At 33.3% G+C, this 12,822-nt stretch overlaps 2 protein-coding genes across 5 annotated transcripts in view; both read left to right on the top strand.

Moving 5' to 3' along the window:
• The window catches only part of hwt (SH2 domain-containing adapter heavyweight), a 221,008-nt gene that overhangs the window by 74,302 nt on the left and 133,884 nt on the right, over positions 1 to 12,822 (top strand). The window lies entirely within an intron of this gene.
• LOC141451104 (odorant receptor 13a-like) lies at positions 6,410 to 12,200 on the top strand. 3 transcript variants are annotated; one of them, XM_074122196.1, is made up of 7 exons: positions 6,674 to 7,208; positions 7,558 to 7,621; positions 7,734 to 7,937; positions 8,488 to 8,587; positions 8,688 to 8,816; positions 8,896 to 9,051; positions 11,981 to 12,200. In XM_074122196.1, exons 3-7 carry the CDS (start codon positions 7,816 to 7,818, stop codon positions 12,056 to 12,058), a joined length of 585 nt encoding a protein of 194 aa, XP_073978297.1. In that variant the 5' UTR covers positions 6,674 to 7,208; positions 7,558 to 7,621; positions 7,734 to 7,815; the 3' UTR covers positions 12,059 to 12,200. The 3 variants fall into 3 exon arrangements, with proteins under 3 accessions (XP_073978295.1, XP_073978296.1, XP_073978297.1); XM_074122194.1 differs by having other exon boundaries at positions 6,410 to 7,621; XM_074122195.1 differs by lacking the exon at positions 11,981 to 12,200 and adding an exon at positions 9,635 to 11,223 and having other exon boundaries at positions 6,413 to 7,621.

Below are 12,822 nucleotides of genomic sequence, written 5' to 3'. Positions count from 1 at the left end.
TAGAATATGTCATAAATTTATTTTGAAATTCAGTTAATGCTACTTGAGAAGCCATTTTTCACGTTAAGTTTCTTTGAATTGTCCCAAAAATTCATTGCTTGGGTCTTCACAAACAGTGCTAATATTAGGGTACTTGGCAACCCTCTTTATTTTGTTTCCCTTTCTTTGGGTATTTACTGGTACAACTGCAGAAAATCTGCTAGGTATAATGATGCATGATTCATACACCCTGTTTCTTACTGTCATGTAAAGGAGGAGCATGTCAATACCCCGATATATCCCAGAGTAATATTTGATTTACAACATTGTATTCAAAAAAAAAGAAACGTAAAAAAAGAAGTTTGACGAAGTTCCCTCTCCCTTTATAGAAAACTACCCTCTTAAACTTTTTTAAACACTTTCTTCCTGCAGCCAAGGGTAAGGTACTTGAACCCTCAGTAGAACAAGCTGCCTTGGGCCCTTTTCTTTCTAGTAAACAACTTGTCTAACTGCGAGTTAGTTTTGCTACCACTTCACCCAGACAAAAGCCTCTCAAAATGTCTAGGATTTATACTAATCCTCATATTTTTTATGCTTCATGCTTATTTGGCTTCAATTATTTTCTGGTATAAGCTTTAAATATGAGTTAATCAGCTAATCACGCAAATAAATTAATTATATGCTTTATCATTAATTAATATAAATAATTAATCTTGAAATAGTTTGCTCTTGTGATCATTAATGTGATCTAGTAACGATAATTTAGGGTCCTGACTTCCCGCCGGTCGATTTTGTGTAATGACTCCTCTGGTCTCCGAAGTAAGCGGTTTCAAAACATAAACCTACGATTGTAGTGAAATCTATCAGTATTTAAGAGGCGTTTCCTTTCCTCCAGCCATAGTTTCTACAGCAACTGGAGACCAATTACGGTAGAACACTTTGTAGCTTGCTCACCTTTAATGGCCTATAAGTAGACATTCCAAGGTGTGGCTATTAAATAACGAGACTACTGCTGTAAAACATTTTATTTGATATTTATACATATTTAGTTATTATCACCTACAATATAAACCCCTCCTCTATCCCTGCAACGCTCCATGCAAATTTACCATTGGTCGGAACAGTGCTGGAAGTCTTTTGCTGTGAGCTCCTGCATGACGCGTGGCGCATTTTTCTTTCACAGCTTCAAAGGACTGAAATCGTGTTCCTTTTAATGCAGATTTGACTTTGGGGTACAGATAAAAGTCACATGGGGTCAGGTCAGGCGAATAAAGCGGATAGCCTAAAACTGGGATGTTGTACTTGGCTAGAAACGTCTTGACTGAAAATGCTGTGTGAGCCGGCGCCGGTTGTCTTGATGGAGAACCCGTGACTTGTTCTTCCACAAATCGGGTCGTTTTTCCTTAATCTCTCATGGAGTTGAGCAAGCACCTCATGGTAATAATGTTGATTAATTATAGTCGATATTTTCATCTGTTTTGGACGTGGAAGGGCGACCCGGGCGGTCATCATCTCCGACGTATTCTCGGCCATCTTGGAAACGCTTGAACTACTCAAAACTCGCGCACGTGATTAATATTCATCACCATAAACTTCTTTTAATAAAAGGTAAGTTTCAGTAGCGGTTTTATCAAGTTTTGATGTGAAATTTCACGTTAATTCGTTGCTCTACTACATGTGTAGTATCATGTTTTCGGCAAAACGAAGCCAACACCTCTTACATAAACGACGGTTACGGTCTGACAGATTTCTCTACAAACACGTGAGCAGCAGAGAAGGCTTTGCGCTGCACAGCTGTCGGTCGTTAGGATTTGGCGCACGCATAGTTCTTCTGTAGCTGCATCAGTCTCGTTATTTAATAGCCACACCTCTATTTAGGGAACAGGATCAGTTACTGGCAGTACCGTTTGGAGGTGTCTTATCTTCCTTGACCTGGAGAGCTATAGGGATGAACTTATATGATGCATGCTGGCCCAAAACTTATATATTTGTGTCGCTCAGAACGGTTGCCAGGTCTTCACAATTAGGGCTACGTAAGCTCGTCCAATTTAGGATAAGTGACAACTCCCAAGAGACATTCTAAATCAGCCAAAATTTATATGAGAAAATCCATGACTATAGAACAAATTCCAAATGTTTCGTAACATCATCTTTGTTTGAAATTAAGGTAGTTGAAATTACTTCCCTTGGTCTTAAATATGTTATTTTGGTTTAACCAAGTTAATTCATTCAGAACATTACACGGTTTGGTCGGCAATTTTAGCAGCTTTATTCTCTAAGTGATAAACCATGAAAGCAAACCAAGGGAACTAACTTCCCTTCGTTGGTTAACTCACATTAACTATTCATCATTTCCCAGTAGAGAAAATAAAAAGAAATACAAAACCGGGAGAGAGAAAATCTTGGAATTAAACAGGAAGTCTGGGAAAGGGAAAGAAAACTCATTCATGGAAAATGAAACAAAAGAAAGAAGAAAAGTTGCTCATTAGCAGGCTGAAGAATTCTGCTCGCGGCTTCTGTATTACACAGAGCAGCTCACGACTACAATTATCTGTTTTAAAGAACTCGTATCTTTTAGGCTTTTGCATTCAAAACAAAATATAATAATAATAAGAAATCTCGGATAATAGATTAAACTGCACGCTATAGAGATGGCAGATTTTTAGCTTGAAATAAGTTTAAAGACATCTCACTCTTTCTGTTTATCGATCATATTATATTTGTTTCTCAACAGTATTTTGTGATAACAATATTTTGAAACAAACATTAGTAATTTTAATCGACAATATTGATAAATTAAATTGAATATTTTATTATTTCTTCATCAATAAATTGTTCCTTTTTTAATCTGATAGCTTTCTTTTCTTTGAGCTGTTTGAAATTTTTAGATACCCGCTTCTAATCTGGAAGCAAGGATTTTCTATTTCCAAGTAACAACATTATTTAGGATTAAGTCACTTTAAACCTCTACCTTTTTGTTGTACACCCATAACAAAACGCCTGACGAAACTCGAAGGTTATTTATTAATTCAAAAATCTGTCATGTTATCTCTCTCAGACTGTCAGATTTGTTATATGAATCCAGATACTGTTTCTTCATGAATAAATATGGTTAAATAGTGCACATTGGATTGATGCTTAATAAACATTAGGTTTATAAATTAAATTTTATTGGTTAATTGAATAGTCAAGAAGAGGTGGGGTACCACTTAGTTAGTAAAAGTTGCTCGAAGTTAATAAACTTCTAATTACGAAGAAAGTGGAAAGCCACACACGATGAGGAGCTTACTGATGAAGTCTCTTTCTCTAAGTACAGTAATAACCAGTGGATAACCACAGACTCAGCAGGATCTGGAAACGCCGAGTTCCATGTCTTTGGTATATTGAGTGAGCTACTGAGAGAAGGAATGAAGTGTCATGGAGGTCGATTGAGTGAGAGTTATTTAACGCTGCGGCTACCAAATATTAATCCATAAATATTTGTGGCCTAGTTATTATTAGATCATGCACTGAAACAGCTGAGTTCATCATTAGAAAGTTCATTACTTGAACTAATTATGTCCATAATTGTTCCAAAGATAGCAGCACATTGCAGTTACTTGTAAATTAGTAAAAAATAGCAACATTTGAATACCTATATTTAATTTATTTTAAACAAGAAAGCCATTAAATCGTTGGTCTACATAATGTGCGATTGATGCTTTTGATTTTACAGTACGAGTATTAGCGATTTATTTGAATTTAATAAATCTTAAACACAGTCGAAACAATCGAAAAAGTTATCGGATTGTTGATCAGGAAGATAAACATTCCCGTTTTATGAGGTACTGAATTCTATTTTCGTCCCAAAGTTACTTCGCACTATTTACATATAATATTTCTAAAATGTGAAGTATTTTTATTTCTTCATGCATTTATTTTGACATATATCCATAATATAGCTTCTAGGTGTTTTAAAATTCGCAATTGTAATCAAATTTCCAATCCATGTGTATATTAAATCTGTTTAACAACTTAAAAATACATAAAAGATGGGTAAGCCACAGTAAAAAGCCGGTTCTAACAGGTTTTTTTTTTATTGAGAAACGGAATCGTTTCTGTGCATCTCCAATCTAAACCAACTCTGCAAAGAAATCAATTGAAAGTATACCATAAATAGGGTTAAATGACTCTCCTTAAGAACAACTCAGACTAATCTTTTGCCAACCAAGAACAGCAGGACCTAGGTAAACTAGAACTCCTATCCCGAAATCGAAACCAAATTTTCAAAAACTAAACTTTACGTATTACTTGACAACATAATGCGCCAACTACTCCAATAGATAAAGCGGAGTCCTGGGTAAAAAATTTCTTTAAACCTTGTTCCATATGGTCCCTCTCTTTAGCTTCCTCAGAAGAATGTTCTAAGACCGGAGCGGTCCCTTTTTCGGCTCAAATTTTCTGATCAAGAGATTATGCAAGTTCTAACGAGAAAATCTTTGAACATCTATAATATCATGCATTTAAATGAACACAACAAGTTCACAGGACTTTATGTGTAAAACGGATGTAGCTCTTTAGAGGTAGTGTGTTTATCCGGAACCTTCCAAAGAGATTTTTCTCTGGGTTAAATATTTCAAGTAATGTTAATGTATATTATTTTTATGAAGTTAGTTGGAAAACTATTGAATAACGCCACAGCACCGGTTTGGAAATTTTGAAGGAATGCGCGTTCTGAAACGGAGGATTCCCATCAGAAAGTTGTAAGGGAAAAAGACTATTTGTCTTTAATTGTGGAGTTTGTATACTTCTTAACTTATCAAAAGCATCCAACTTACATGTAAGTATTTACACTTTAACCACTCAATGTGTAGCCATGACTTTACAGCTGATTGTGATAGCAGTACAGCTACAGTGTAGGAAATAATGTAAATCTGGGAGCACAAAACGCATCCTTGATTGCAGTACTGGTATATTTCCTCCGTTTTAGATTCCCTGTTGGGTAGTTCAACAATAGCTGTTGTACGAGATCTCTAGCGGGAAATTACACCATCTAGAGAGCTACTGTTCGCTTTTATCTGTCACACCATTACAGTTTTGTTATGGGCGATTGCCTTCCACATTACATTCTTGAGGGTGGCTTCCATTACTGAAATACGTTTAGCTGTCTAGTTTTTAGTCAAATATCTGTACGAACAAGATTTTACTATAAATAAATTTGAATCACTAACTTTTACTGCTGCCGTTGATATTATTATTTACACTTGGAATCAACTAATGCGCTTTTTTAAATTAACTAAATCAATAAAATTGAGTTTTAACTCACATAATACTTAATACATAATAATATCATATCATAATACATAATACATATAGTCTCAAACTCAGTAACGCCATTCAATAAGATGGTATTCCAGAGATCGCTAAGTTACACTCGAGTGTACCCTGGTGGGACCCAATCGAAATATGAAGTTTAGCTCTCTGTGAATTTTGCTTTTAAGTGATCTTTTGTCTTTACAGACCCACTATTTCCTAAAAACCATTTTTCTGGCACAGGATTAAAATAAAATACAGCAGATATACCTCAACATCCAAATACAGTCGAACCTCGCTTAACGAGCATAATTCGTTCCAGAACCTTACTCGTTACGCGAAATACTCGTTAAGCGAAACAATTTTTTTCATATAAATTAAAATAAAAGGGGATAATTGCTAGATCAGCAACACTTACACCATTTTCTCGTTTCTCAATGATTTTACGTTTCAATTCTAACGTTATTTTAATTCTTTTCGAAACCATTTTGTTAGAGGGATAACAAAATAAACACAATAATATTTAAACACAAATGTCACTATATGGACTTCCCCTATACACCACTCATTCGGTGAAGTTCGGTTTCGACTGTATCAATGCATTAGATACGTGGAGAATATGAAACGCATATGCGTAAACAGGAATGACTAATCGAAGAATGCGCAGTTTTCGATGAGTCAGCGAAAACTGCGCAGTCAGCGAAATGTCATTAGAAAACTATCGTTATGCGAAACATCGCTCGCTATAAGAATCAATTTGTTTTACACGTTATGCGAATTACTCGTTAAGAGAGGTGCTCGTTATGCGAGGTTCCACTGTACCATTCTTTCCATCTTTGCTGAAGATACTGCAATCTTATCTCCTCATTCCGATCCTCTTATCGCCACACGAACTCTTTAAACGCACATCAACCACATTCAGGACTTGCTTATCAAATGGCGAATAAAAACTAACGTTACGAAATCAAAATTTATGTCGCTACTGGGTGCTTTCTCCTATCTTCATTCAACGACATTATATTTTATCACATTTCCTTGTTGCAACAATCGTTGCAGTCGCAAATTTCAATAAAAGATTAAAAGGAGAAAACTACCCGAAAATTTGAATCGTAAAATTATTCTTACCAATAGCAATACAAAATAGAAACCTGCTGAAACCTCTCTAATGACTTTCACATGTTTAACAATACAGTTTTTTTTAAAACCTTTACAATTTTAGGAAAGAGAGATCATTACCTCATCTCCCAAATTTTAGGTGTACCAAAGTTCAGCATCCCATTTATTTAAAAAAAAAAAATCTACCCTAAACATTTCTCTTAAAGGATTTTCTATTCTAACATATACTTATTTTTTTTTTTATGTACAGACAACTAACCCTTTACAATAATTTTTAAAAAGTTGTGATGTGGTTAAAGGTGTAATGGGTTCAATTTTATTCTGGCCTTAGATTTTATTTAATGTACTAAATGAGAAATTTAACATTTTTCAATAATTACTTTAATAGTTAGTTACTTGCTTGCTGATAACATGCTGTGAGGGAAAAGTTAGATCCTGTTTAATTAATACAGTTTTTAAAGTTTTATACAACAACTCTTAATTGCCCTTGTAAAAGACTTTGTAAGTTATCTTAAAAAAGTGGAAACTTAAAAAGTTTGTTTGGCCTTAATTAGACCTTAATTACATACTTTAAAGGTTTCAAAGACATTTAAATATTTAAACAGATCCAATGTTTCTGCAGTTAAAAAAACTGCTGAATGATATTATTGTGTGAAATGGCGGACGAACAACTTGATTTGGATGAAATTGACTCAGTTTACTACAAAGTTTTACGAAAAATATTTTTCCAAATCTTTCGTAGGAATGATGAAGGTTTTGTTGTTCGTAAAACATTGAAAATTATTTGTCTTGGGTTTGCATTCTCTTTAATGTCTTGTTATGTAAGTATACAGGCTTTCCATTGGAACCTCATCGAAGATTTCACCCAAAGAATGATTAATCTTGCACTCATCATTAATGTTCTTTCAATAATAATTCGTTTTATCGTTTTCTGTTCATTGACTGATGAAATGGAAAGCCTTTTCTTAAATTTTGAAACTTTTCATTGCAATCAACATCGGCCATTATATTCTATAAAAGTTCTGAATGAAGCTTACAAGAAAACATTGAACGTAGATTTTTGGGCGAGTACATTCTTTGCAGTTAATGTATTCAATTGGTTCATATTTCCTATATTTGCCAATAAAGTGATGTTAAATTTAATTACTGGCCAAAATGTTACCTATGAAGAGTGGTTAGCAAATCTGCCTACTTCTTTTTCCTTTGAAGTCCAAAACCCTTGGAAAGAAATAAGGTAACTTAAATTTCATAAATATAAAGAATTTATTTCTTTAAAAAAAAGAAAGAATTTGATAAAGTTGGTTGAAAAAAAGTTAATTATTCGCAGAAATAAGTTTATCTTCCAGATATTTATTTGAATTTATTGAAGCCACTGTTGCAAACCTGGTTTGGTTAACATCTGACGTAATTTATTATGCAATAGTTAATATGTTGAAGACACAATTAACTTTATTGGGAGAATCCATTATTAGAAAGGAGAATGACTCTGTGGATAAATTGGAACCATTATCCTACAAACATTTTGTCCAAGATCACAATCAATTAATCAGGTAAAGAAAAATAGTACAAATAATGTTACTACTTTTTTGTGCGAAAAAACAATTTAAGACACTTCAACTTTTATTTCCATCATTAGGCCCGGCCCTTGGGTTTTTGGCGCTCTTGGCAGATATCAGGTTCAGCGCCTTTAGGGAATCCAGGTGAAAGGAGAACCGTATTATCGGCGTAGGTAAAGATGTTAGGATGAAGAGGGAGATCTACCGTGTATATTGAGTATAAAAGTGAAGCAATTACGGTTCCTTTATTTATTCTCAGCATTTATCCTCTCTTTTTATAGGCCTGAATTTATCGGTTCAATTAACATTTAAAGCAAAAAAAAATTAAAGACATATGTTCTCCATTTTACTGGATGGTAGCTGTGACGCCTCCAAAATTAGGCGCACTAAACTCCTCTGCCCAGGGCGCCTAAGGCAAGGGCCGGACCTATCCATTAAAAAATTGTTACAAAACAATTATAAAATTAAACAACATTCTCCCATTTTGCTACACATTTTTCGCTATTAAACCACTTTATTTATCTTCCTCTGTTACCACCTGTAGAGTCTGCAGAACACTGGAGAGGATCCTCAGTCCTGTATTGGGCGCCCAGTTGATGACAACAGGAGTATTACTGGGAGGGATTTTGCTAACCATAACATCAGTATATTCTTAATATCTGATTAGATACTAGTTAATCGAATATCTAAATAATTACATAATCGAATTATATCATTTGATTACTTGAAATGTTTTCGTTCAAGGGTCCTGAAAATGATGTGGCGGATATGAGCGGTTATGCTGTATTTTACGCAAAATTTTTAGTGTATATGATGATCGCCCTGTTGGAATTATATTTATACTGCTGGCTAAGTGATATTACAAACACGGCGGTAATTAACAATCTTGTTTAGTAATTATCATTATCAATAATAATAATTCATTCATTTTTGTATTCTTATGAATTTATAGTATGTGGATATTGGAAAAGCAGTTTACAATTCAGAATGGTATATGAGATTAGATGCAGATGCGCGCAACTCTTTGCTAACTTTAAAAATCACCCAAAAAGGAATTAATATTACTGCATTAAAAATGGTTAAAATTGATTTAAGAACATTTATAGAGGTACTTATAAATATGGATTTTTGTAACATTACTAAATAGTTCCATGCTCGGTTTCATTCACCCATTTTTGTATGCACCAAATCCAATTCAAAAGTTAACAAGCTGTCAGGGCTCATGCGTCACCTTATTCAGTATAATAATATTTTTTTGATGTGTTACTTTAAAAGCAATGCACGAATGGCAAGCGATTACAGAAAAACTAAATTAATTATTGAAATGTTTGACAGTGTTAGTTTATTTTTTAAATTTATGTATTTTCACAACTGTGAACCATTTCTTCAACTGATAGATACAACGTGATACATATAAATACGTGAGTAGCGTGATGGGAGAATTCACCCAGTTGTCCACGATATCTGGGCTCATATTCATCATTACTAACACCATGTAACATCATCAATACAAAAAACATTTATCACATTGTTTAATTTAATTTAGTAATGCTGCCTACAGTTTACTGTCATTTCTTTTTTGCATAAACGTTCTTGCCTGCACTGCTAGGATTCACTAGTTTGTTTAATAAAGACGCTACTTCAAATTTTAAAACATAAATTTTTTTGTTCAAAAGTTAAATATTTTGCAGGTTCTTAGATTGTCATATTCATATTTCACTATTATGAAACGAAGGATAAAAAATGATGAAGATATTTCCTGAATTAGCAATGCAGATGTTTTTTAAGAATAATGTCCGTGATAAGATTGATAGTCTGGATGTTCTACTGACGTTAAACAAATTATTATGTTATTTATTTACATATTCAGGCATAAGTATAAAATTTAATAAAAAAGCTGATAAAACAAAGAATAATATAAACTTATAAAATATAAAAATGAAATTGAAAGAAAAATGTAAAATAAAAATGAGTATAAATAGAGAATTAGGCCATTTAATATTTTCTTGGAGGTGGAATTTCCTAAATATTATTTGTCTACGTTAAAAATACTTTTTTCATTATATATTACTGGAATATTTTTAGAGGGATTTTAATCTCTAACCCCATCCCTGTCTGCGCCTATGCACCGCTATATCTTCGTTCTTAACAGACTGTTTCACATATGATGCAATTATAATGAAACTACTGTCGTTATTACATTTTTAATTAGTTATGAATATAATCTGTTTGCTTAAACCAGCTGAAGATCTATAACCTTATACAGACGTTTTAGTTGATTCACAAACTTAATGCTGTGAATCTTGGATTTATGTATATGAAGTATAAAATAAGAATAAAACAGCTTAGTTTGTGTAAAGATATAGCGAATAGTATTATGAAAAAGCGGACGGGTGTTCACTACGATGAGCACATTCTGAAGATTGTAGCAGCTTTAGCCCTGGTTGACAATGGAACTGCCAGGTGTATACTAACTTTCTGCCGTTCTTTATGTAGCCAGAATACCTAGGCTTAAATCACCGCAACTTAGGCTTCCCATTATTTCCTTTTTCCTTACTTCATGCCTACCCAAGGTTGCTCTTTTACTTTGTATTATCTACACCTTAACTTTGGCTATAATAATTATTCATTAAGTTTTACTGAATATTTTTTGTATTATAATATGAACGATTAGCAATTCCTTCACCATTATGTGAACCATATTTTCTCAAAACGACAAATCTAAACATGTATGTAGTATTATTATCCATCAAATTATAGATCCCTCTCATTTTTTACGTATCCAACTGTACATTAAAATCTCAACATTCCATACGTAGCAGAAATTGAAAAATTCGAATTACAGACGTTCCATATCTCTCATTCTCTATGCAGAAATAATGCCTTAATTCAAAATCTTGCTTCTGATACAATTCCAGACAACCCTTCCATGCCGACCCCTGCTGCCTCATCCGAGACTAACTAAATAGCGTCTCTCAATTGAACAACAGCCTACTACTTCATGATGATTGCTTATTTTATTTGATTTTAAGTGGATGAAATATTCATTTGTATGGATAATACAATTCATTAGTAATGGATGTTCAAAGATTCACTTTTCTAACCACATCATTCTATCTAACCATTTATTTGGACTTTATGTCAAGAGTGAGTGACATTTGGCAGATTCTTTTCGATACCAAACTATGGACGTATATTTATCTTTGACCTTCTTGAAAGTTCTAAAGGACATCTAATATTTTAATAAAGTATCAAATTGGAATATTCAAGCTTGTAAACATTATCAAACTAAATAGCGTCTCTTAATTGAACAACAGCCTACTACTTCATGATGATTGCTTATTTTATTTGATTTTAAGTGGATGAAATATTCATTTGTATGGATAATACAATTCATTAGTAATGGATGTTCAAAGATTCACTTTTCTAACCACATCATTCTATCTAACCATTTATTTGGACTTTATGTCAAGACATTTGGCAGATTCTTTTCGATACCAAACTATGGACGTATATTTATCTTTGACCTTATTGAAAGTTCTAAAGGACATCTAATATTTTAATAAAGTATCAAATTGGAATATTCAAGCTTGTAAACATTATCAGAGTTAGCTAGGTTATTTTGCAATGTAATCCATTATTACTTTCTCCTACTGTTGGACGGAAGTATTGCTATTACGCCAAAGTTGCTATAATATAAGTAAGAAGGGAATGGCTTTCATCTTGGCAACAGCAAAGCATTCTCTAGAAGGTATTAATGCTGCGTGCCCTCATAACTTCTTGTTGTCACTCTTCTAATAACAACTTTTACGTCCGCCAGGTATTGAGCTATATTCTATAAAAATGCTCGTATCTATTCATCCTCGAAGAACATAAATTATATTACTATTTATATTGTCTTAAAGTTACAATTTTTTTTCTTCCCCAAAAAGGTAAGATTCACTTTATATATTTCTACAAATGCATCCATTACTATTAGATCTTTATGTCAGAAATACCATACTTCACTTTCTCATTGGTCTAACTTGTGATTACAGTCTAACTTTTCTCTTACCATCCTTGACAATCCTCCAAGCCTACTGAAGCGCCATTGGCCTCGAGATCTTCGGGTCTGACCAGAAAAATGGATAACACGTCGAGAGTACCAGTAGTACCAGTTCTTCTTCAATTCACGCCAAACAGATTCAGATGTTCACTTTTTGAGTTCCTAACTACATAGATTGTAAATTTGTAGATAAATTTTTAAAAAAAAACTATGAGAACTTCAATTACATTTTTTTCGTTTTTTAAATTAATATTTCATACCTTTCTCAATATTGTTGCCATTTTTTGTTGTTCGTGTTGATTCAAAAAGATTTCTTAAGAATTATAAAGCATTTATCTGAATAATGATTAGAATTAAAAGAAGAGGAATGTACAGAAAAAATACCTCCGTATCCTCATCTGAGTTATGCAAAATTGGGGTGCAATTACTTGAGAGTTTTATGATTCCTACGCGTTTGTTTTTGGAATTTGAATTCCCTCGACAGACTGCTACCGTTTGTTCAAGCTTCAATTTTAAGTTAGAGTCATTTGCATGCACTCAGTTCCAATAGTAAGATTAACTTTAAAGAATCTCATTGCCAAATCAGTGTTGAAGAAATCATCTATTAAAGGTCTTCTACAACAAAAAAGGCAGGGTTAGTAGCCATGGCTTTAAAACGAGATTGCTAAGAATCACCACCTGTCCAACAAAATAACTGGCTCGTAGGAAAGGTTTTTTTTAAGGGTATTAAATACACTTAGACCTTAATGATAGAGAATTTTAACTAGCATCTACTTCCTGTTATTTTTTTTTAATCGACCGGAAATGGTAGTGAAGAGTTGATGTTACTATAGT

This window comes from Rhodnius prolixus, unplaced genomic scaffold (genome assembly GCF_049639745.1).
Source record: "Rhodnius prolixus isolate KJV_2025 unplaced genomic scaffold, Rpr scaffold_8, whole genome shotgun sequence".
Classification (NCBI taxonomy): domain Eukaryota; kingdom Metazoa; phylum Arthropoda; class Insecta; order Hemiptera; family Reduviidae; genus Rhodnius; species Rhodnius prolixus.
The sequence above is the reverse complement of the archived record's forward strand: the minus strand, read 5'-3'. Positions and strand labels throughout refer to the sequence as shown.